At 31.9% G+C, this 26,495-nt stretch overlaps 3 protein-coding genes across 5 annotated transcripts; all 3 read left to right on the top strand.

Annotated features, from left to right (window-relative positions):
• The first annotated feature begins 1,454 nt into the window (after positions 1-1,454).
• On the top strand, positions 1,455-6,257 carry LOC115701383 (primase homolog protein). 3 transcript variants are annotated; one of them, XR_009684084.1, is made up of 14 exons: positions 1,455-1,741; positions 1,830-1,951; positions 2,115-2,170; positions 2,246-2,297; positions 2,400-2,504; positions 3,310-3,390; positions 3,822-3,905; positions 4,248-4,313; positions 4,419-4,532; positions 4,651-4,698; positions 4,790-4,875; positions 5,174-5,234; positions 5,312-5,504; positions 5,789-5,923. XR_009684084.1 is itself a non-coding variant. In XM_061102645.1 (13 exons), exons 1-13 carry the CDS (start codon positions 1,546-1,548, stop codon positions 5,876-5,878), a joined length of 1,161 nt encoding a protein of 386 aa, XP_060958628.1. In that variant the 5' UTR covers positions 1,455-1,545; the 3' UTR covers positions 5,879-6,257. The 3 variants fall into 3 exon arrangements, 2 of the variants coding, with proteins under 2 accessions (XP_060958628.1, XP_060958629.1); XM_061102645.1 differs by lacking the exon at positions 5,312-5,504 and having other exon boundaries at positions 5,789-6,257; XM_061102646.1 differs by lacking the exons at positions 1,455-1,741; positions 5,312-5,504 and having other exon boundaries at positions 1,827-1,951; positions 2,112-2,170; positions 5,789-6,257.
• A 4,467-nt stretch (positions 6,258-10,724) lies between these two features.
• On the top strand, positions 10,725-13,080 carry LOC115700663 (small ribosomal subunit protein uS11x). Its single transcript, XM_030628282.2, has 6 exons — positions 10,725-10,902; positions 11,555-11,677; positions 11,758-11,803; positions 12,278-12,363; positions 12,494-12,623; positions 12,746-13,080. Exons 1-6 carry the CDS (start codon positions 10,900-10,902, stop codon positions 12,811-12,813), a joined length of 456 nt encoding a protein of 151 aa, XP_030484142.1. The 5' UTR covers positions 10,725-10,899; the 3' UTR covers positions 12,814-13,080.
• Positions 13,081-19,583: 6,503 nt separating this feature from the next.
• LOC133030507 (secreted RxLR effector protein 161-like) lies at positions 19,584-20,093 on the top strand. The gene has a single exon (XM_061103272.1). The coding sequence runs from the start codon at positions 19,584-19,586 to the stop codon at positions 20,091-20,093; it is 510 nt and encodes a 169-aa protein (XP_060959255.1).
• Positions 20,094-26,495: the final 6,402 nt, after the last annotated feature.

Below are 26,495 nucleotides of genomic sequence, written 5' to 3'. Positions count from 1 at the left end.
TAAGGCCTCATTCTAAGCCTAAATCTATAATATCTCTTCCTCACTCTCACTCTCTCACACGCCTATACAAGCATTCTCAACACTTGAGATTTTTTATCTTAATTCCCATTTTGTATTCATAAGGGAGCTATATCAAATCCCACCTATAGTGATCTGAATAGTATTTTCCCTCGATATTAATACAATTAAAAGAGGAGTAGGTCATTACCCATTAACTAAGGAGGTCGAACCTCTATAAAATTTTGTGTATTCTTTACTTTCTAATTCTAATTGTGTAACACGTGGTAAATATCATCGGATCAATGGATAAGTATTATTACAACAACATTGCGATCATTCATAAAATTAGGACTATAAGACCATTTCTAATAGGAGATATAGAAATTGATCTATATTTGGTATAAAATATAGTTCTGTGATATTTTTGCATCAATTTTTATTATGCATCTCTGATGGAGATGCAAAAATAAAATATAGCTCATTTTGTTAAAAATCTACTCCAATAGTGTGCTAAATTATGGTACAAAAATCTCACATAATCAAAAATAATCCAAATTTGCATCCCAAAATTGCATGATGCAAAATTTACATCACAATAAAATGTTATGTTTCTATATCTACTATTATACCATTTTGAATATTTTATTATTAAAATTTAGTTAGCATGCTAATTTACATTAAATAATTTTCTTAATTATTATTATTTTATTATTAAATTTTACATTTATTTTTTGTATTATTATTATATATTTTTAATAGAGTATTAGATGAATATTAAATGATATATTAAATTTTGCATTAAGATTTATAATTATACATTGGAGCATAATAATAAAAGTTGATGCAAACCAAGCTGCTCACAATTCGACAAAACAAGATTTAGTGCTGAATAATAATTGTATTTAATTAGAGGAGATTACCTATTATTTTTTCTATTATTGTAAATGACTTGCTTTAATTTATAATAACAAATAGGCTAATTAACATTTTTCTCCCCGAACTTTGACATGTACTAAATCATGCCCCTTGAACTTTTTTGGCCGTTACAAAATTCCCCCTAAACTATTAAGATTGTTAAATTTAAGGACTTTTATCTAATTTCATTCAATTTTACTGTTTCAGTGATTGTTTATGTGCTAAACCATGCTCCCCAGACTTTGATATCTACCAAATCATGCCCCTCAAAATTTAATATGTACTAAATCATGCCCCCTGAACTTTCACCCATATTAGAATTTATTTTTAACTAAAATTAGATAAAAGTCCTTAAATTTAACAATCTTAATAGTTCAGGGAGAATTTTTAACGGCCAAAAAAATTCAAGGGCATGATTTAGTACATGTCAAAATTCGGGGGAAAAATTACTAATTAGCCTAACAAATATTTTCTCCAAAAAAAAAAAAGTATTGATTTGCATAATTTGTCTTGAAAATCCCATTTATCCTCATAAAAATGTAGATTATAAAAACTATGAAAATGAGACTTGGTTTTTGGGAAGCATCTTTCTGATTCTTTGAACAGATAGACCCCAGTAGTCAGTAGAAGATGAAAATGAGAATGAGAATGAGTTTATCAATTGACAGTATTTTGCGTCCAATCAACACAGCCCTCTTCTCCTCCAATCCTTGCTTTCTAACCACCACCACTCCGGCCCTTTCGCCCACCGGAATAACCAAACTTTGCTCTCATTCTTTCTCTAACTCTACCAATCTCCACACTCAATCTGCTCTTCCGAATCGAGGTTCCTTCTTTTCTTTACTTTGCTCACAACACTTGCTTCCATTTTACCATACCCATTTTCTTATTTGTTGTTCGTTTGTACATTGCAGCTAAGTTGGAGCCATTCGATGAGGGTAAAGTGAGTGTTTTGAAGCAGAAAATCGAGCTGCTTGGGGTTTCTTGCAATCATTCTTGGGTGCCCGGACGATACTATAATATTTTATGTCCTAAGGTAGTTATTGGCCTTTTTTTTTTTTTGAATATGTATTTTTCTTTCAAGTATATTGTTGAAAAGTTTGAGAGAAAACTCCCATTTCTTATGAGAGAATATTCTGGTTATTTGACATTGACATTTCAAGTAGCTATTTTGAACTATTTGTGTTCTGATAAAGTAGTGCAATGGTGGACAATCAATGGAGAGGAGTTTGTCATTTCACATTGTCCTAAATTGGTGAGTTACTTTGTGTTCCTTAGTGGTTTGTGAGATATTGTAGCTGTAGTGAACTTTTCTAATTTGATGTTGTAGGGAATTTGCTATGTGGAGGTGCTTTCGCTTTGATTGCGGTTGGGCTGGTCGGGTACAGAATATCATTTTGCTATGTAATTATTTTCTTGTTCTGTTTATGCTCAAAAGCTTTGAATTTGATTTAGTCTCAGGAAATTCATTGTTTGCAATTCAGGTGTTTTCAGATGACCGGGAAGCAGAAAATAGAGCAGAAAGGAAATTCAAATCACCTAGAGAATCGACAGAAAAGAGCCTGGGTTTAGTGCCTCTTGGTGCAGGGGTATATGGATTAACCTCTCTTCTATAATGCGTGTTATGTGCTTTCTCTTTTCATTGGTATCCTTGTTATTTATTATGGTAGGATTTTTCGTAAAGCATTTCTGTTCCTGTCATGTGTAGTCCTCAAAAGGGCTAATTGGATTTCTTGATCATAGGCTTTGAATACTTAATGTGTATTAGATAACTTAAATGCTGTTAGGAGGAAGGTAAAGCATTCAATATTGGATTATGTTTGATACTACAGGAGTGTATAAGCAATTTCAAATGCAAAATGTTGTGACATTTCTTCCTAAAATTCCAGCAGCGCATTGTAAAATGACGCAGTGGCCGTCAAACTTTACCATCTGTATTCTTGCTGAAGTCCTATTTTTAGAAGATGTACCAGGATGTACAATTAACAATTGTCAATTACTATGGCATTTTTTTTTATAACTTATCCCATTCTAAAATTCTTTTTTTTTTCAAAAAAGGTATGCAACAAGTATTGGCCTGTTGTTGGAGCTACATAGAAAAGTCACAATTACATATAATTAGCATTACAGCCATAAAATGAGTTGGTGTGTACTTTCAAAATAAGGGTATCATTATGCTTCCTATTCAATAGAATTTGTTTAGTGAGGTTAGCTTCTTGGATTTAGAATTCTTGTGCCATAGCTCCCTTTGGAGGTTTTCATGAAACTCGTGTTGTACTGATTAAGTTTGTTAAGTCATCTCCTGTTATTCTTCCTTTACACCTCAAGCATCAATTTGAGATTGCAGGAACAATTATTTACCTTAAGAGGTGTTTACTCTGTCTTATTCTTCAGGTTATTGCCTACTTCCGTGAGCGAATGATCTCCGAGGAGACTCTGCATAGAAATAGTGTTATGCAACTCTCTGGTAATAAGGTACATTCAATTGCATGAACTGTTAAATTTATCCGACCATACAGTTCCTCAAAATATCCTAAACTATTCTTGGGTATTTGCACCAGTCTCTTATGGCTGATATTGTCTTCAGTCAACACCTTTCTTTAACAACTAAAGTATCCCACACGACCAGTTCATTCTCTAATATGAATTTGCAAATAAAATCTAAGGATTGTGGAATCTGATATCTATCGCAATGTTAACAAACATGCCTTGCATACATACTTATCCATATCTTTTTAAAATTACACTGTCAGTTTATTTTAAACTATTGGTATAATTGCCGAAATATTATAGTTGCATGATTAGTTTTTCAGTACCGACTCTTTCAAGCAGTTAATTTTGGTTTCAGTTCTCAGTAACTTCACTGATGAAAGGTTTTATCATATCTAAATAGACTAAATTTGCAGCTTGTCATTGCATTTACTTATAGACGAAATGGATTTCTAGTTGGTTGCAAATACCGAGCAATAGAGAAAAGAAGATTTTGGCAGGTACATTGCTCCTTATTCCTTTAAAGTCTCTAAATGGGAACATGAACATTTGGTATGAGAGTGTTACATCCTAGTTGCTCATTTGGTTTGTTTGCCCATCATTTTTTTTGTATATTTTAATTGAAAAAAATAAATAAAATCATATGATGATACCATGTTGGCTTGTTCAGTGTGATCTGGATTGGTTCTTGAATGTTTTTGTTTAGTTTTATTTTGTAAGAACCGATAATTATTTTATTAGAAATCCCCTGCACAGAACAAAGTTTGAAAAATTAGGCTGTGTATTTCCTTTTTAAAAGTTTCTTCTATGTCATTTGATTCCTATCATCCCTTGTTTTTCAGATGAAGGATACTGAAAAAGTGCTATATGGACTGGATGACATTATTGATGCATCTGAAATCATCATTGTAAGCTACCTTATTTGGATAACAGATATTTTATTTTATTTCTTTTTCTCTGGGTTAAACTATGCCCCTCTGATTTGATTGTTTTTATTTTGATGCTGCTTTTAGGTTGAAGGTGAGTTAGATAAGCTCTCGGTGGAGGAAGCTGGCTTTTACAATTGTGTGAGTGTTCCTGGTGGTGCGCCAGGAAAGATATCTCATACATTACCATCTTCTGAGAAGGTTAATACAAAATCCAACCAAATACATGAAAAAGTAACATATTTCCCTTTAAATTATATTAACATCCCTTGATTTACATGCTGTTTTGTTTTTTGTTTTTTTGTTTGCATGAATTTAGGACGTTGCATTTCAGTACCTTTGGAACGACAAACGATATTTGGATAAGGTAAAATGACTGCTGCCCGTTAACAGCAATAAGAATTAAGTTTCTTTTTTTCCAATAGAATATTTCCTAACATTTTCTTTTATACGTGAAGGCTTCTCGAATTATCCTTGCAACTGACAGTGACACACCTGGCCGAGCTTTGGCTGAAGAATTAGCTCGTCGTCTTGGAAAAGACAGGTTGTTGAATGTGCTGCAATTTTCATTATTATATATTTTCTTCCTAAATCTGAATATTTGGATTTTGAGAATTTTTACTCAATTGATGATGCTTGACTGGCACATCTTGTGCTTGCAAATAAAGATTGAGGTTTTGAACTTCAAGATGCCTACGTAGTACTTGGACAAGTGAGGAGTTCTTTTCACATATGATAAACTACTGTTTTCAATTCTGTTCTAAAATGTAGATAGAGCTAGTAATGTACAATTGAATCGTGAGGTTGACCATTTGTGAATTCCACAATTTTCTGTCTGTCAGGTGTTGGCAAGTAAGTTGGCCAAAGAAAGATGAACATAGTTGTTACAAAGATGCTAATGAGGTGCTACATTGTTCCCACTCTCTGTTTCTGCTATCAATCTTTTATTCATATTGACTGAGGTTGCTGTTATTTTTTAGATGCCAAAATATGGATTTGATAAAGATATGTGAAAACAGAGAACACGGGAAAATTCTTACTCAACTTCAGGAATAAGCAAAGAATCTGTATTGTGTAAATTCTGTTGCATTTATCATCCACACTAAAAATACATATAATGGTTGCTTACAGATATAGAACATATGATGTGAAATTGGCATAACTGATTCCAAAGTAAGCTCTTATTAACCCCCCAAAAGGCGGTGCAATATTTTGTTGTAGTTGATTGGATTAAGCATCAATAAACACATTATAAATTAACTGCTTCTGGTTATCTTCAAGAATCTTTTTCTATAGGTCAAACTGGGACAACACAACATTAGCATTTATACATCATAAAAAGTTTATGGATTAGTTCTGAAAAGTAGTAAAACAAAATGAATTGATTAGAAGAAAATTTTCTTACGCATTGGATTTACTTCTTGCATGCTTCTCTACAATGTTTGATTTATCCACAGGTTTTGATATATTTGGGACCAAGTGCTTTGAAGAATTTAATTGTAAGTGCCAAGCCATATCACAAATCCATGGATGACCAAGAAGTATGAAGTCTATACTCTATACTCTATACTGTCATACAGAATTTCTCTATCATGCAATTGCAACGACAGATGAAGGACGCGAAATGGTGTAGATAGTGTCGACAGAAGTGAGTTTCTCTCTTTTAATCTGATTGTAGATAAAGTGTAGTTGTACTTGTATATGAAACTGAGAGTGGGACATAGAACTAGTTTTGATAGAACAAGTAGTCTACTATTTAGTAATGATGCTTATGGTTGTCATGATTTACTATGAGAAATGTTCGTTTGATTCGTGAACTAAGTTGCATCAACAAAGATTAGAAAGAGAGAAAATTACAGGTCACAGAATATCATTTGTAGAATATTCTATTGAACAAATTTGAATAGTTGTCTCAATGTTTCTATATAGCTTGATTACATTCTGCGAAAGCAAAAGTTCTTACAGTCCAACTTAGATATTTTCTTATGGAAAAAAATTATAATTATTTTGTGTACATACTCATTTATTATAGAATAATTATGATTTTTTTCCCTAACTGTCACTTATATAGAGTGCCCCCAGATATATTTATTTATTTTTAAAAAAATCACTCAAATTATCAAAACTATTAGAAATTTGTACCTACATTTGCATTGTTTTCATTTTTCGAAACAGTTTGTTGATATAACATTAATGTGACGTTTATCTGACGCAATTTAAGAGTCTAGACAAAAAATATATGCATAAATAGCGATCTAATGACAAATTTTAGAATATTTTTAGAGCTGATTTTTGTATGTTTTGAAGAGTATAATGAAGAAATAGTGTTTTTTATTTCTGATACATCGAACAGTACAAATCGTTCCCTTTATATTGGAATTATACACAATATTTATAATATAGAATAAAATCACACAAATCAGGAAATGATAAAGTTACAACTATCACTTAAATCCTTGATTTTATTTGTAGAGAGAGAGAGAGAGAGAGAGAGAGAGAGAGAGAGAGAGAGAGAGAGGGAGAGAGAGGGAGAGAGGGAGAGAGGGAGAGGGAGAGGGAGAGGGAGAGAGCATCATCAACTTTTATCAGAGTCATTTTCTTCTTCTTTATTCTTCTATGTAGTTGTTTGATTATGAATATGATTATTAATGTGATTATGTTTGTCATTATGACACTCTTTTTAGAGTGTTGATGAAATTATTTTAGACTATGAATTAAAGTTTTAGATTATTCCCATATTTTTCCTTGCTATTTGTTTATACAATTTTGTATTAATTATTATCTTGTTAATGCTTGATCACCATTAATTAGTATTGAGATTTTAAGTTTTATATTTGGGAAAGGTAATCAAAAATTGAAATTAGAATTGCATGACATAGGAAAAATGTGAGATTGAGAGATTTCATTTATTCTATGAGTTTCATTTAAAGAGAATCATATTGTTTTGTTATTGCTTGATTGATCATAGTTGATTAATTTATAATTCTATCATCACTTGAGAGAGATTAATAGATTACATTAGAATTCTTGAAACTACAAATTATAGAATAAATTAAGATAATTAGTAAACTGAGATTCATAATTTGAAATAGGGAAATCAATGCTCCAGGTCTTTATTTTCTGATTAAAATCGTTGTTTGTTTGTTTACTTTTCAATAATTTTTATTATTTTATTCTTAATTATTATATACTTCGAATTATTTAATTAAAGCATAAAACCAAAAAAAAGTATAGTAATTAGTAAAATTTAAAAATTAATCCCTATTAGTTTGATAACATTTTTTGAATTAAACTTTTCTATAAAAATACTGCACACTTGTAGTGAAAATTGCATATCAGACACTAACAAATATAATAGTCTCATCTAAGGATGGTTAATTTTGGTTGCTATGAAATTGAGGGTTAACCAAAAGGTTTTATTGAAATTCAGTTTATGAGAAACAAGCATCTCTAAATGTAGCAAAAATTCTGTAAGAATGTCACTTATTTGAGCTTAGAGGTGGTGCCACCTCTAATGGGAGTAGGAGTTTTCTCCTTAGAAGGCTCATTAATGGACTAGCACAAGGCTATAATAGTGCTTAACGTGTAAAAGTAGGAGTAAAGAGCAAATGAAGGTGCATGAAAGTTTGCTTGAACACAACATTACTAGTTTTATCAATTAAAGACTTAGACGTTCAATCCATAGGAATACCGAGTAGCTCAACAAAACTTTGTAGTGTTTTCACTAAGGCAATATTCAACTCGAAAGATATATTGTTTTATGCACCAACATTGTCTACTTAGAGATGAGAAACGCATAAGTATTTGACCAAATGGGAGAATGTTAGAATTGGTTATATACTTAAGGTTAACATGATTAGTAGAGACTAATCAATGAGATATGTTTAGCCTAATAGTTCAAGTTAAAAGGAAAAATACATTAAGAAAATATAGCCTAATAGTTGAACTTGTAAGGCATAATGGAACTTCTTCTTGTGTCCCAAAACTTGGTTTTAAGTAAACTAAGCCACCCAACAAGTTTTGGGTCAAATAGAGGTGTTGTAATGCATGTTTTATGAGAGATTGCACAATATCAGGTGACGTGTTGCCTAGTACTGGTCGATATGTCGCTTGGAACATCTTTGGGATTACAAAATTGAAGCACCGTCAAAATTCTAGACATCATATTTTCGGAAATAGAGATTATGTCAAAATTATGTGACATGTCGCTTGGAACATGACAAAGTTACGGTTTTGATGTTTTACATCCGGAGCATGCGACATGTCGCCCAATGATGGGAGATATGTCACCTGGAGCTCTACATGAGAAATGTTAAGGTTTCATAAAACATAAAAATGACCCCAAATGACTTCATTAAATAATATAATCATATGGGTTAGTGCTAGTGATTGTTCCTACACTATATAAGGTGTTAAGAGATAACAAATTATGGCAGCTTAAGATTCCTCCCAAAGTCCAATCTTTTATATGGAGAGCCTCCACGAATAGCCTTCCAACAAGATTTCAGCTACACATCAAGCATGTGTCGATTATAACTACTTGTTTATTTTGTTTAGCAGCTCCAGAAACAACCATTCATGTTTTGGTGAGGTATGATTTTGCTTAAGGTTGCTGGTCTGCCTCTTATGTGCCTGTGGTTTCTACTGATGCAGTGACATTTGTAGGATGGCTTAAAGAAGGTTTACAATTTTGGAACAAAGCTGATTGCATGGAAGTTGCAATGATATATTAGGCAATTTAGAAGCTCAAGAATAATTTGGTATGGAACTCCAAACAACTTGATGTAATGGAGGTGATTTCGTTAGCTAAACTAAACTTTATTGAATGGTATAATGCTCAAAAATAGAATTTTGCTGCTATAAATGATGGTGTTTCAAATGTGGTAGTTATGGAGCATTGGACCCCCAGAATTTCCTACAATCAAAGTTAATGTTGATGGAGCACGAGCGACGGTTTGGAGTTGGCTTAGTGGCTCATACAATTGTTGGTCTGGTACTGGCAGCGAAGACAATGAATAAAGTAAGGGTCTTACAACCACATATTGTTGAAGCGATTGGAATTAAAGAAGCATTGAGTTGGATCATGACTAATAGGTGGACTAATGTTGTTGTGGAGTCGGATTGTCTAGGAATCAATAGAGATTTACAAAGTTTTAAATATATGACTTCTCCTTATAGCCATATTCTGTTTGTCTGTAAGTCATTATTTGTTGTTATCACTACTATTTCTTTCAATTTTGTTAAACGATCTGCTAATAAGGTTACACATACTTTTGCACGATCTTCTCTTTATGAGGCTGATTGTACTTTTAATAGTTTTTATCTACCCTTTGTAATTGCATCTTTAGTGATGAATGATTTGAATTAATGAAGTTTGCAATATTATTAAATATATATATGTAGAGTTTTTGGCGGCTAAACCTTCTTAACTGTCGTTTCACTTGCATTTAACCCTTCAAGCTCAAATTTTGGCAGTAAAAATCTCCAAATTACTGAACTAGTAGCAAATTTAAGGTGTCATCCGGTTAACTGTCACCATGGACTATTTATGTATATACTCTCGTACACATGGTACATTTATATTGGTACACTAAATATTATTATTTAAAATTATTTTCAAAATTTAAATTAAAATTAAATAAAATTATAAAAATAAAAAATTATTTAAAATTTGAAATATTTTTTTTTATATTTTTTAAATAATAATAGTAGGTGTATTAATATAAACGTGTCACGTGTATTATAAAAGTGTACACATAAAGAGTCTATATATTGGTAGTTAACTGTAGAAAGTAGATAACTCTTTAAATTTGCAAATTTTAAACTTAAAAGGTTAAATACAAGTAAAATAATAAGTAAGAGAGTTTAGCCGTAAAAAACTTCATATTTTTTTTGGCTAATTAGTAATTTTCCCCCTCAAACTTTGACATGTACTAAATCATGCCCCTTGAACTTTTTTGGCCGTTAAAAATTCCTCCTGAACTATTAAGATTGTTAAATTTAAGGACTTTTCTCTAATTTTAGTAAAAAAATTCTAATAAGGATAAAAGTTCAGGGGGCAAGATTTAGTACATATCAAAGTTTGAGGGGCATAATTTGGTAGATATCAAAGTCTGGAGAGCATGTTTTAGTACATAAACAATTACTGAAACAGTATAATTGAATGAAATTAGACAAAGGGCCTTAAATCTAACAATCTCAATAGTTCAGGAAGAATTTTTAACGGCCAAAAAAGTTCAGGAAGCATGATTTGGTATATGTCAAAGTTCGAAAAAAAAAAATTGCTAATTAGATTTATTTATTTATTTTTTTTTTTTAAAACAAGTAAATTTATGATATTTAAGTGAAAAAGAATGACATAAAACTGCATTTACCTTTTATCCCAATAAGCAAGTAGATGAGGGGGTTATTTTCGTAATATAGCAAAACCCTAGTTTCATATATAATCGAAAGCGAAGCCTCACTATCCTCTTCCTCCGTAGGGTTTTCTGGAAGGCGACTAGTTTAGCTTCCAAACACTTCATCAAAACCCTAGCTCTCTCAGTCTCTCTCGTCTAGCTTCGAAATCATGGTGAGTCAATACGAATCCAATGCTTTCTCAACGTATTTTCATTCCTTCTCACTTGCACACTAGTATCATTCCATACACATCAATATTCAGCTCGAAATCTGTTTTAGTTTTGTTTAAATTGCAGATTGAGAACAATAGGAAGATTTAAGGTTTATTTTTGATTTAGAATTTTAATTTTGGTTTGGTGGCGAGTATGACATTCTTTGTTCTTAATTATTGTAAATAAAGATTGTTGTACTCACGATAATGATATTGATGTACTATATTATTGCTCATTTTAAAGAAGTTTTCGTGAATCAAATCTGGCTTTTGTCTTTCTTTGGTGGCTTGTTTCAAAGCACGATTATCTGTTTTCTTTTATATGTTAATCTTTTTGAAAATTTTGTTGTGTTTCCATTATTTTAATCATCCTATAAGTAGCCTACATTGATAACTTTTGTTTAGAAAATATAAGGAGCGATTCAAATTAGCATGATGCACATTATGAAATGTTTATTAATATACTTTACTGTTATAATATAATGTTGCAATTGCTCTATATTTATAAATTGTTCACTGGTATAAATGATTTTCTTATAGATTAAATTTTTAAATATTTCTTAATGTTGCTTATGAATTTTATGTTAATTTTATTGTGATATGTTTCTTACAGGCCTCGAAGAGGAAGAACAGGGAGCCAAAGGAAGAAAATGTCACCCTTGGCCCAGCTGTCAGGGAAGGAGAGCATGTTTTTGGTGTTGCCCACATTTTTGCTTCTTTCAACGATACATTCATCGTAAGTCTTGTTCAATTTTCTGTGGATGTAGTTGCTGATGATATTTTGTGCTAATTTGTGTTTATTATTTTTATGTGCAGCATGTGACTGATCTTTCTGGGAGAGAAACCCTTGTTCGTATTACTGGTAAGACTTCTATTCGTGAATTTCATTAATGTGTATATTTTAGCTCGTGTTTAATGTTTGCCTCGTAAAGCATGTGAATGTCTTCTGTTTGCTGTTTTGATGTGATATAACACCTTACAGTTTCTTGATTCTCACAGTAACAAATGATGTGAACTACCTTGTAGAGTAGAAAGCTTTTTTATCACTAGTTAGGATGTATCTATATTTTCAATTACAATAATTTAATTTTTTACTTGATCGAAACTTTTATTCAGGAGAGGACGTTATATGCTTTCTGTTTGTTACATGTTTGTAACTTTTAATGTGAATCACATCATATACATGACTACGATTATTCGAACATTTTGGTGTCTGGGTTTCAAAGCATGTCATGTGTATTTTATTATTGCTTTTTAAGATATACCTTTATTTGAAAATCCTGCTTGGTAATGTTTCCATAGTAAAATCTTCAATTATTCCTAATTTGCATTACAGGTGGAATGAAGGTCAAAGCTGACAGAGATGAATCTTCTCCCTATGCTGCTATGCTTGCAGCTCAGGATGTTGCACAGAGATGCAAGGTTTGGTTCTCTCTCTCTCTCATTTGAAGTTGGTACATGTAAACAGAAAATAGTTGTGTTGCTGGTTGTTGGAAGTTTTGGCATTGAGTCTTACTTTATAAAATATTTAGTAATAATTTTAATTGTGCAGGAGTTGGGTGTTACTGCTCTACATATTAAGCTCCGTGCCACTGGTGGTAACAAAACCAAAACACCCGGTCCAGGTGCCCAGTCTGCTCTTCGAGCTCTTGCTCGTTCTGGAATGAGAGTTGGCCGTATTGGTAAGGATCTCATCTTGTGTGTTTCTTTTCTTAAACTATCATTTCTTTAGTGGCAATATTCATATATGTATAGGTATATAAATTCTTTTTAAAGTTGTTAACGTTGTGTATTTGTGTTTCAGAGGATGTCACTCCCATCCCAACTGACAGTACCCGTAGAAAGGGTGGTAGAAGAGGTAGAAGGCTATAAGTTCTCTATATTTACTACAATTCAGTCTCGAAAATGGCAATTGTTGTGGTTCAAGATGGTACGAAGGACTTGAGTTTTAGGTTGATTGGAATTTCCAGTTTTGAGCCATATTAGTTTTCTCTGTTCAGACTTTGCAAAGATTTTAATTTTGTAGGGAGAGGTTGTGATATCATAAAATATTCCGATTCTTTTTCTACTTATTTAAGTTGAATTAAGGTGTTTATCGTACTTGCACTATGAATTTTGAAAGAATTTATTTTACTCTAATTCTTTACTCATGATATCGTAGATTTTTGATTGGGGAAACCAATTTCGCCTTTTTTGGTGGGCCTTTTAGTGATTTTATATATAAAAAAAAGCACGCATCGCTACAAGGAAAATGTAGAATTTATGACGTGTTTATTAAACTGTAATTGGAATCAGAATAATCAATAGATGTATCGTTTTTAAAATAGAAAATAATCGGAAATAATATTTTATTATGATGTTTATTAAATTGTCTGGAAAGAAAACTAGAATCATATTATTTTGTTTACATAACTAGAAAAGGCAATCGGAATGCTTTAATTTGACAAAATTGCCATTATTAGAACATGTAAATATTTTCTGTTTATAAATTTTTAAGGGGCATATTTGTCTTTTTTTATTTTTAGTTAATAAAATTATAATTAAAATAAATTAAATAAGGAAAGGGAAAGGCATTCCCTATAAAAATGGGGGAGAACCTTTCCTCCCTTATTTGTGTGGATCCCACTAATTTCTCCCTTTCCAAACAATTATATGGGAATCAATAAATCAATACCATACCATGCTATTAATGTAACAATCTATACTGATGATCTTATTTTCCATTTGACTAGATAGAATTTTTTACCAACAATTATTACCGCATTTTGTTGGTAAAATTTTTTTCAACACTATTTCTATTAAAACCTTCTCACGTTTTACTTGCATTTAAATTTTTAAGTTTAAATTTTGGTGGTAGAATTCTCCAAACTATTAAACTAGTAGTAAATTTAAGTTATCATTCAAATATGGGCTGTTTAATGCTTATGTGTATATTTTTTGTACACCTAATATTATTATTTTAAAGTTATTTTCAAAATTAAATAAATTAGAAAAAATAAAAATAAAATATTTAAAAAAAAAAATTACAAATTTTGAAATAATTTTTATATTTTTAAAATAATAATATTAGGTTTACTAATATAAATTTGACGTACAAAAGTGTGCACATAAACAATCTATATTAACAATTAATTGTAAAAAATAAATGACACTTAGTAGTTTAGAATATTTTATCGTCAAAATTTGAGCTTAGAAAGTTAAGTGCAACTGAAGTGATAGTTGAGAGGATTTAGCCGCAAGTTGTTATTTTTTTTTTATTGTGAAATTACTCAAATTATTAACAAATTTGATACTACGTATGTAGAGTATCTAAAAAATAATAATTTTTTTACACATAATACTTAAAATCCTACCTTTTTTATAATTCTTTTACATATTTTTTTTTTGTTACATTTTTACAGATATTATTTTTAAACTGTTTTATTTATTTATTTTTTCTTCTAAAAACAATATTATTTTCAAGTTGCTCAAACATAGTATATTGTAGCAACAATGTGACAACAATGTTGTTTCGAGAACAATCATAAAACAACTGTTCGTATTTTTGTAAAAAAAGTAAAGAAAAAAAATTAGTCCTTAAAATGTTAAAAATACTGTAAATTTGTATTTTTGTAATTTTTTATTTTTGGTTATTAATGAAATAATTCCAAAAATAATTTAGTTACTTAAGTGTTGTAAATATAAGAATTTAAATATCTTTGTTGCTTTGTTGGTAATCAAATAATTTAGTACAGAAACATTGTAATTTAAATGCTTTTGTTACTAAAAGAATAATTTGGTATGTACTTAAGTACTACAAATATAAAATTTTAAGTATCTTTGGTGTAAACATTTGTTATTTAATTTTATAATATAGCTATCTAAGAAATAATAAATTTTGTTGAAATGAAAATATCTCAAAGTTAATTTCTCTTACTTATTTGGTCTTTTGAAATAATTTTAATTCTTTTAAACTCATACCCTATTCAATAAATAATATTGTATTGTAATTATATATATACAAAAATTAATATACTCAAAATATTATAAATATATACAAAATATTTGAATTTTATTTTCAACATTATAAATTATTTAGAATTTTTCAAAAAATTTACAAGTAGTTCTAAATAACTATAACACACACGATTATAAAGAAAAATAAATTAAAAAATTCACGAAACAGATAAGAGAGTCTACTTGAACTCACTTTTGGAGTGGTGAACTACAGATTTTTTTTTTTCTAAAATTCTTTTTGAAATGATTACCAGTTGAAAATTTAATAGTAGTATATATCGCAGGAGGCTTCTACAGTGCACTCCTTAAAAAGGGTGCATCGCACCCCTACTGTCTTGGCATCTATGATAATTTTTTAGTCATTTTCTTATGGTCGTGTATGTTGTAGTTATTTAAAACATCTCACAAAATTTTAAAATTCAGAATAACTTATAATATAAAAAATAATGTTCAAACAATCTATATTCCTTACTCTTGTATCTTTAATATAATAATAAAATATGTATTTTATAATTTGCACTTTAATTAAGATGTAAAATTTAAATTACATAAATTCTTATTACAATTTATTGACCCCCAAATTTTTTTAAGTGTAATCTTTGGAGTCATTAGTGGTATGTCTAGAAGTTCGCCAAGTGTAAATTTCAAAATGCACCCAAGGGGAGCTCCACGCACCAGCTTCTCCATGCACCAAGAGGAGCTCCATGCACCAAAGGAAGCTCCACGAACCAGCTCCTCCATGCAGCAGCGAGCGACCTCCTTAACTCAAACACCCGTAGCCTCTGGTTCCCAGGTACCTGATATACTCATACAAATAGAAGGAAGGAGAAGATATCGAGGCTCGAGATGTTTAAGCAAGAAATTGCAGACAAGATAGCGACTACATAATAAATAATTGTATAGGAGACAATGTTCATTTCATCTAAGATACAAGTAAAAGAGGTAATTTTAGTGTAACTTAAGATGTCTGATAAATCAAACCACCTGAGATACTAGGTTATTAGGTGTGAAAGTGACTTGGTATCCTATGATTTTGGGATCTGGTAAGGTTGTAAAGTGTCAAGGGCTCACTATAAATAGAGCCCTTGAACTTATTATAAAGGGAGACTTTTTTAGAAAAACATCTGAATAGTAATTTTTTTAGAAAGTAAATGTTGTAAGAATTTTTACTTCAAGTATTCTTCTATTAAGATCTTAAAATACCATTTCAAGTCCTTTTTATGTTATTGATGAGTTCTTACCATCAACAATTTGGCGCCATTTGTGGGAAATGACATGCAAAAGCAGCGTTGTTTCTTAACCGAGAATCATTAAAAAAAAAAGCCAAGACGCTCTCACTGTCGCTAGGAAGTGGAGGTTTGACTTGATGGGCTTCAACTGATCGCCTCAAGGCCTGACCCGTCACCTTTATTAGCTGGAGGAGGAGGAGCAATTGGCTAGGTGCATCAGAACAGAGGAGGCATGAATGACCATGAGCCCTCAGTAGGATAAGGAAACAATTAGCTCGAGGACCACCCAACAAAACAACTAGCGAGATGGAGCGATTGCCTCCATCATGCCAGAGGAAGGAGGCGGAGTGCAAAGGCTTGGGGCCCCATCTCCTATAAGGCCACCACAGCCACCGAGGCTGGGGGATCCCGGAACCTCACACCACTGGCCAAAAAAGGAAAAGTGAGTCTACTCGATGAGTTCTAGCTCTCGGACTCGACTGTATAATGAGAAGATGAATGAGCTGAGGACAAGCAACTTGCGTATTGAAGAAACAATCACAAACATGCAAAGGGCGTTAGAGGAGCTCTTGAGAGGTCGTTCTAAAGCACCTCTAATTGGGTGAAGAGGACCAAAAGTAGGAAAAAGAGGAGCAAGTGGGCTGGAAGATGGGGGAGTATCAAAGTACTCGACAAATAACACCCTTGAATCCTCCCCGCGAAGAGCTTCAACCCAAAAAAGTTTGGAACCCTCATCGCGACCCCAAAAAGACCAAGTCCAAAGTGGTCCAAGGAGACTTGAGAGAAAAGCTCTGCCAAAAGACCACAACCGAGAAGCAGATGCTCTCGGTAGATTCACTTCGAAACGAAAAGAAAACAAAGCCAACCACCACAGACCTGTAGGAGAAGCTAACCAAAAGGAGAAGGAGTTAGATAAGGAGACAGAAGATTTTCGACGGAGGAGTGTCAGTCGGATCTGAAGATTGTAACTGGGACGAGGATGACTTCAATGAAACGTCAGCCCTAAGTTCAAGGAAAAAAAGGCAAAGGGCAAGTGTTTCCATTGTTGCATGATATGACACTAGAAGAGAAACTGTAACAAGTATCTCTCCGAGCTTAATAAAGGTAAATGCAATTCATTTGTTCTTGAAACTAACAAAGTGGAGGATGATAAATCCTTATAGATTGTTGATTTTGGAGCCACTAATCACATTTGTTCTTTGTTGTAGATACTTAAATTGTCAAGGGAGTTGGCCGATGAGGAGGTGACAATGGATGTTGGGAATGGAGAACAAGTGTCTACCAAGGGTGTTGGCAGAGTCCATTCAAAATTTAATAATAAATATTTGTTATTGAACAATGTTTATTTTATTCCCGAATGTACAAGGGACATTATTTTTTTTATCTATTTTGCATGAATAATTTTTCAACATTAGTTTTATTAATAATGAGATTATTATTTCTAAGAATGGTACGCCTATTTGCTTTGCCAAACAGAGTAACAAACTTTATGTGCTCAAGCCAAGTGAGCAATTATTTTTAAATAATGAATTATTTAGAGTAGCATTGCCTCAACAAAATAAGAGGCAAAAGGTTTCAAATGATGATGAAACGTAACTATGACATAAACTAGTTGACAAAGGATGGTCCTTTGAGAGAACTAAATGTTGAAACTCTTTCGATATGTGAATCTTGTCTAGAAGGCAAGATGGCTAAAAGACTTTTTTTTTTTTGCAAAAGGCAATAGAGCCAAAGAAAACCTTGAGCTTATTCACATTGATGTGTGCGAACATATTAATATTCAAACTTGAGGTGGTTATAAATACTTTGTCACTTTTATTGACGATTATTCAAGATACGGTCATACTTACCTAATGGTCAAAAAGTCTAAAACTTTTGAAAAGTTCAAAGACTTCAAAGCTATAGCAGAAAAACGATTAGGTAAATCATTAAAGATACTTCATCAGATTGTGGTGGCGAGTATTTGGATTCTGACTTCAAAGACTATTTGTTGGAAGAAGGGATCTTGTCCCAACTTACAACACCTGGAACACCTTAGTAGAACGGGTTGTAGAGAGAAGAAACCGAACCTCGTTAGACATGGTTAGATCGATGATGTGCTACTCATCACTGCCACTAAACTTTTGGGGATACACATTTCTAGCGGGTACTTACATTTTGAATGTAGTACCCTCAAAGAGTATGAGCGACAATCTAATGGAATTGTGAAATGGGACAAAACCCAATTTGAAACATTTCTATATTTGGGTTGTCCTGATCATGTTCTTAAACCGAAGATTGGAAAACTTGCTAATAGAAGTGAAGTGTGTATGTTTATAGGATATTCAGATGAAACTTGAGGTGCCTATTTTTATAGTCATTAAGACAACAAAGTATTTGTATCGATAAATGCTACTTTTCTTAAACATGACTATATGAAAAGTCACAAACCACGCAGTCAAGTGGTTATCGAGGAAATCAGAAATGAATAGATTACATAACCAATAATTTTAGCATCATTAGTTGAATGACCGATAGCAGTTACCACGGTTCCTAAAAAGGAAACCCCGGTACATCGTCATAGTGGGAGAATTGTGAGATAATCTCTCAACTATGAGCATGAAGCACATGTTCTTGTCTTTGACACGGACAAGGACAATCCATTAACTTACAAAGAAGCAATGAAAGACCCTGACTCAGACAAGTGGAACAATGTCATGGATCAAGAGATAGATTCCATGTGCACCAATAAAGTCTGGGAGTATGAAACTCCACCGGAGGACATTACACTCATATGGTGTAAGTGGATTTTCAAGAAGAAGAGAAATGCTAAAGGGAGGTACAGATCTTTAAGGCTATGATTATAGCCAAAGGTCACAGTACACACAGTGAGAAGGCATTGACTATGAGGAAACCTTCACTCCTTCCATTCACATTCTTCTTTCCATAGCTGACACTTATGGCTATGAGATATGGCAGATGGACATCAAGACTTCTTTTTTAAATGGAGATCTTGATGAGATCATTTATATGGAACAACCAGAAGGATATGTGCTACAAAGGAAAGATCGAAAGGTGTGCAAGTTGTATAAATCCATTTATGGATTGAAGTAAGCCTCTAGATCTTGGAATATCACCTTTAATAAGACTATTAAAGAGTATTGCTTCGACCAAAATGAAGACGAAGTCTGTGTATACAAATACATTAAAGGTAATGTAGTTGTATTCCTAGTTATTTATGTTGATGACATTCTACTTATTGGAAATAATGTAGAATGGTTATCAGACGTAAATAAGTGGTTAGACCATAAATTTCAAATGAAAGATTTGGGAGAATCAAGCTATGTTCTCGGGATCAAAATCTATAGAGATAGAAAGCAGAGAATATTAGCACTTTCTCAAGCAACTTATATTAATAAGGTGTTGAAAAAATTCTCAATGGAGAATTCTAAGAAAGGAAAATTACTATTCAGACATGGAATTACTCTATGTAAGGATCAATATCCAAAGACTCCTCATGAGATGGAGGACATGAAAAAGGACCCTTATGCATTAATAGTTGGGAGCTTGATGTATGAAATATTGTGTACAAGGCCTAACATATGCTACGTTGTAGGGATTGTTAGTCGTTACCAATCTAATCTAGGTTTGGAACACTGGATAGCTGTAAAGCACATTCTCAAGTATCTTTGGAGAACAAGAGATCTCATGCTTGTATATTCTAGTGGACAGTTAAATCAAACTGGATATACTGATCCTAATTTTGAATCAGACAAAGATAGTCGAAAGTCGACATCTAGGTCATTATTTACTCTTGGTGGAGGAGCTATAGTCTGGAGAAGTATTAAGCAAACCAGTATTGCAGATTCAACCATGGAAGCCGAATATATAGCCGCTTGTGAAGCAACTAAGGAAGTGGTTTGGTTGAAGAAATTTTACATTGATTAGGAAGTAGTTCCAGAAGTAGAAAAACCACTGGTACTGTACTGTGACAATAGTGGAGCGGTGACCAACTCCAAGGACTCAAGAAGCAACAAGAGAGGCAAGCACATTGAGAGAAAGTATCATCTACTAAGAAATATAGTAGAGAGAGGTGATGTGACGATCTTAAAGACTACGCCGGAACATAATCTGGTAGATTCATTCACAAAGACTCTACCAACGAAATCTTTTATGGGTCATATGACTAATATGGAATTTAGGGAGATGCCCAATTTACTTTAAGGGCAAGTGGGAGATTGTTAGGGTTTATGCCCTGAAAAGCTTGTAAATATATTCTTAATTATTAAATAATAGTTGAATATTTTGATATATGCATGAATGTTAAATTATTAATATTTAATATTGAATAATTTATATATAAATATTGGAATATTCCTTATTCATATATGAGGTTGTGACTTGTAGCTGTGCAGAGAACTAAGATCACTTAGCCATGAATAAAATAGCAGTAACATATAAAAGTTTAGGAACATTTAATCAATGGTTGTTAGCACGGTTCACTGATGCCCGTTCTTCGGTGCAAGTAATCTCGGTTCAGATTACTGATGTACGATGATATCTAAGTGAAGGTGTTGTATATAATAGAAATTATATATGACAAAGACTGATATAAATAAAGTTGTCTTTATCAAACTTACCGTTTACTATAAAGACCTAATTCATATTATAACAATGATCAATAGTAGATTGACCTAAATCTTGAGTAATCATGAACTCTTGTTCATGTTATTAGTTTCTTTTGATTCACTCGTTAAAGTTTCTTAGAGAAGATGATTCTTACAACTTCTATTTTGGGAATCTAATAATATGGATGGTTGGGAACATGATCTACAATTATGAAATCCTAACTTTCCTAACGAATTGAGTGTTGGCTCCCTTTATGTGTTAATTCTAGTACTAAAAAGTTGCGCACAAGTTTAGATGAAATCTAAATTATACTTCCACTAGTAAATTAATAGTTCTAAAGGATAAAGAAGTAATTAGAAGGCTAAAACAGTAATTTGACTAAAAGTAATTACGAACTGACACAAGGAGGGCTAATAACTGGAATTGATTATATCAATAGACACTGCAGTAAAACTCAATAAATATAATTCTATAATTACTAAGAGTTTAATTTCATATTATAGTGGTGTAATCATGATATTAATAAACATGATTATTTAGTTCATGAGACTCAATAAATAATACACTTTATTGGAGCTTAGAATTATAGTTCCATGGTCCCCGAATCACCACCTTGAAACATTATCAAGGGTAGGAATAAAGAGTTGATTTGAACTGAAAAAATAGTAATTATTTATTTTTGTAATAAATAAATAATTTTTTAAATTAATTAAATAGAGAAAAAAGCAAAAGTTGTTAAGACAATATTTTTCAAGACAATAATTGGTAAGATAAAAGTTATCAGGACAAAAGACACCATTCTTGTCTTAATTGAGACAAGGTAAGCGCCTACCCTATAGTAGGGTATCCCTATTGGTTTTTATCTTTTTTGGTCAATTAATTAATTATTTAATTTAATTAGATAAATATTTGTATTTAAAAAGTGGTTAAAGATATTTCAAGTTGGTTGAGAGATTCTCTCAAAGTTAGTTGAGAAATTCCCTCATCAAAAATATCAATAACCAAATTTGGTTATAGATATTTATTTAAATAATTAAATATGATTTAATTAATATAGAATTAACTACTATAAATATAAGCCTAATTTAAGAAATCAGAAAAAGTTTTTCACACTATAATTTTTGAAATACATGGAGAAAAGGGAAATTGTTTTTCTCTCTCAAACTGTTATTGTTCATGTGTTGAGAATTTAACAAGAACAAATTATACACTTTATCTTAGTAGCCCAAACTACTCCTTGTGTGTGGTGCATCGATTTGGAAGACTATGGTGTGAGAATTATTTGTTCTAACTTACAAGAAGTTTTGAGGATACCCTAATAGTCATCAACATGTATACATATATTTCTTTCATGCAATTTATGTTTTGATTTAATGTTTATACATCTGGAGATCCTTGGCTATGGTACAATGATAATCGGTTATACAAATCTTCTGTTGTGTACCTGATTTAGTACCATAAAACCAATAAGAACTTCATATACACTTTATCCTAATAGCCCACACTATTCCTTGTGTGTGGTGGATCAATCTATAAGACTACAATGTGAGTTTTTAATCAACCCAAAAGGATACAACTTACGAAAACAATCAAGGATACCTTGATAGGCATCCAGAGGTATTTATTTCTTTTATGCAATTTATTTTTTAAATTTAATATATATACATCTAAAGATCATTGGGACTATGGTACAATGATAATCAGATATATAATTCTTCTACTGCGTACCTGAATTAGTACCATAAAACTAACATATTTTGCAGATGATCTCATAGTGTATTGCAAGGGGAAGGTGGAATTAGTGGATGTTAGGAATGTCAGTCGGGCCGGGCCGGGCCCGGCCCGCTACAAACCCGGCCCGGCCCGACATCACTTTGGCCCGGCCCGGCCCGGCCCGACTCCTTCTTTTGGCCTAGCGGGTCAAGCCCGGCCCGAGATAATTGGGCCGGGTTAGGCCCGACCCGGTTTTTTTTTTTTTTTTTTTCTTTTTTTAAGAATACTTATTATTTTGTTTTGTTTCATTTGGGTATTTAATTTTGGTGGTGGTTGAGACAATTCATTATAGACACCTTTTTTATATATTATGTTATTTTAGAGAGAGAAAATTTGATGAGAAAATAGATAATGCATCAAAACCCACCATTGATTATTATTATTATTTGTCCTCTTTTTTTTTTTTTATTGTCTTTCTAAAAATTATTATTATTATTATTAGGAAGTGGTTAGTTATAACTATTATACTATTACAATATGACATGCCTTATTAAAAGGGATTTCTTTTTTCTTTGGTTTTGTCTTGTTTTGAGTCATGGGTAATGGGAGAACTATTATGTTGTTTGATTATGTTTTAAAATCAATATTATAATAATTATGTAAGTCAATTTATTTTTAATGAAGAGAATTATAAGGGTGTGATGGTAATGTTTTTTTTTCAATTTTACTTTAATAATAGATAAGGTTGGAAACTAAGGTTTTCAATGAATAATTGCATTTTTGTTATAATGAATAAATGAGTGATTCAATTATGCATAATAGAGGAAAGTTTGAGATTGTACTTTTGTTACTAACAATGTTTAATACATCAATAATAACTACCATGTCCTCACTCATATACTAAAAAGAACAATGTACTCTCTAATCATCAAGATCAACTACGTAAGGCTCCTGCAAAAAAATAAAAACAGAAAAAAGTATTAATAATAAAAATAAATAATTTATTTGATAAATTACAAAAACTTAACTAATTGCCATTGTTGGATCAACATCATTATCTTCATCATAAATTACAGGGAAATAGTATTCGAGCAACATGAACTTGTACCTCGGGTCTAAAACAACCGCCACACACATAAGCCCGTGAATCTCTCGCCAATATTTCTGGAACTTGGACATCATTTGAGTTGCCATGTCCTTAATAAAAGGCACCTCTGATAACATCCATGATTGAATGTTGGTCTTAATTTCACATATTTTTGGAAAAAAAATATTGGCGGTAGGGTACTTTGTTCCAGAAATTAATTCGGTTACTTCATGAAACAACTCTAACTTATCACACAATTGTTGAGCATTTTGCCAATCAATTTCTGAAGGGGCACACCTCAAACGCAACTCCCGCAGCCTTGCACGTTCAAATACTGTCTTGTAGGATAAAGCTGTGCTAAGCATTAGAAAAGTTGAATTCCACCTCGTTACACAATCAAGTGATATTTTTTTGGTGTATGGTACTCCAAGTTGACGAGCAGTGTCTTCAAATTTTTCATGTCTTTTTGGTGTGCCCGACCAATAAGCAACACTGTCTCGAATTTTGTCAACACTATCACCAATGACAGATAAGCCTTCTTTGACAATTAGATTTAAAATATGTGCACAACAACGCACATGTAGCAACTTTCCCTTCAAAATAAAACTGTCAGGCTCAAATTGTCCTTTCAAAAGATCAATCATGGAATCATTGGCAGTACAGTTATCGAGAGTCACTGTACTGATCTTGTCTTCTATTTTCCAATCATTAAGACAAGATCTTAAGGCCTCAAGTAGTGCTGGAGCATCGTGAGGACACGGAACATACTTAAAACTCAATATCTGACTGTGTAAGTTCCAAGAATCATCAATAAAATGAGTCACATGTACCCATATATCCCCTCTTCTGATGATTTGCAGTCCACATGTCACTGGTTATGGCTATTCTGCTCCTACTTTTTTCCAAATTTTGCCTGCACTTTTCTTTCTCAGTTTTATACATTTTCATAATGTCTGACCTAATTGTATTCCTTGACACCATTTGAAACATGGGACATAAAGTGCTTGAATATTCTATAAACCCGCTATGCTCAACCATAGACAAGGGATATTCGTGCTTAACGATCATTTGAGCCAATTTGGTCCTTGCTAAATCAGGATCAAAATTAAAAGAAACCGAAGGGCTTGCAGTTGCACTAGGATTGGCGGCAAGTTGGGCCTTTCTTACAGGACACGTTTTCACGTGAGAATTTAAATGCCTAGTCCCACTAGAACTTTCTCCCACCAGCTTACGCTCGCAATACTTGCAAACTGCTTTAATTTTTCCATCAATTTTTTCCCGTGTGAAATGATCCCATGCACGAGAAGTTCTTTTTCTCTGATTCTGAGTTTCATCTACTGTATTGCTAACAGATTGTACTTCATTTGTAGTTGATGGCACAAAATCAACATCATCCTCAAAATTAGAATCAATTTGACCAGACATTCTATTTTAACCTACATTAACACCATATTCTCATATCTATCAATTAATCCATGCAATTGCTTTAAAACCATGATAAACATATCTACGAAAAATCGGGCAGCATTTTCCCTATTTTATTAACCTAACCATCTGTCAATTTTAACTATAAATAATCAGATAACACACAATTTATCATCCTTATATCACCGCAGCACACAAATTTCGCAGAACCTACTTCACTATGGATGAATATATAAGATATTCAAACTCTTCTATAAAATTATATGTAATATAATAAAGCAATTATAAAAAAAAAATATATATACCTCCGATGAATCGAGATTGAAAGTTCCACTTGACTCAAATTCTTTTCAAACACTTGCAAAACGCCAAAACCTATAAAAAAAATATAAAACAGAGTAAATCAAATGGAGCCAATAATTGATGTTTGAAGACCACATAATATAGTCAGATTGCAAAAGTAAAATATAATTAAGGTCATATCCTTTATTAAAACACTAAGATGCAGTACTAGACTGATACAAAGTTGACATGACAATTCTATCCTTTAATTTAATTTATATATTGGTTATGCAATTCTATCCATTACATTTGGCCTATGAAAATGGAAAATTATGGTAACTAGTGAAAGGTGCAATTTGAAATTTGATTTGAATAAAAGGAATCTTGAAAAAAGAAAAAAGAAATTGCTCCTTCCACACCTTATGCTGGACAATATTTTTAAAATTAATTATTTTATTGATAAATTATAATCTTAAATAATTATATTTTCGATACAATAATGATTTGATCATTCAAAGTATAAATAATTGTCATTCTTTCTACAGTCTATCTATACCTTATATTTTAAACATGTTATTCAACCTTACAACAAAAAAAAACATGTTAATTTAAAGCTTATTGTTGCATGAAAATTACTCATAAAGATATGAAAATTTATTTTAACATAGGAACTGTACAATCACACTTCTTATCCAAAAGTAGTTTTGTTTATAAAGTTGTTTTAATATATATATTCTCATCTAATGTACCAAATAATCAAAGTAAACCGATCTTAAACTAACACAAGTTCTTAAAGACTCCCTTGGTAATCATTAAAACTGAACTAATACTAATCAGAAACTAAACCCAGACTCTAATTTCAAACAGATCCATAAAAAAGAGAAAAAAAAATCCAGATCTTAAACTAAACCGATCGAAAACATGTCAACAGAATAATCAAAGAGCAAGCTTTTTTTGCTTTGTTTGAAATAAAACTGAGTAGTAAATCAATGAAAGGTAAGCAGAATAAAAAGCATAAAATCAATGAGTGATCTGAAACAAGAAAGAGAGAAGAGAAGAGATTTCCAGGGAAGGGAGAGGAGAGAAAGAGAGGCGGCGGAGAAAGGGAGAAATGAAGGTGGAGCTTCAGTCTCCTCTAAATAGTAGATGAGGCAAAGAGTAGAGATAGTTTCGGGCATATCGGTTTAGGTTTTTTTTTTTAATATTTAAAACCG

The sequence above is a fragment of the Cannabis sativa genome, chromosome 8 (genome assembly GCF_029168945.1).
Source record: "Cannabis sativa cultivar Pink pepper isolate KNU-18-1 chromosome 8, ASM2916894v1, whole genome shotgun sequence".
Taxonomy (NCBI): Eukaryota; Viridiplantae; Streptophyta; class Magnoliopsida; order Rosales; family Cannabaceae; genus Cannabis; species Cannabis sativa.
The sequence above is the reverse complement of the archived record's forward strand: the minus strand, read 5'-3'. Positions and strand labels throughout refer to the sequence as shown.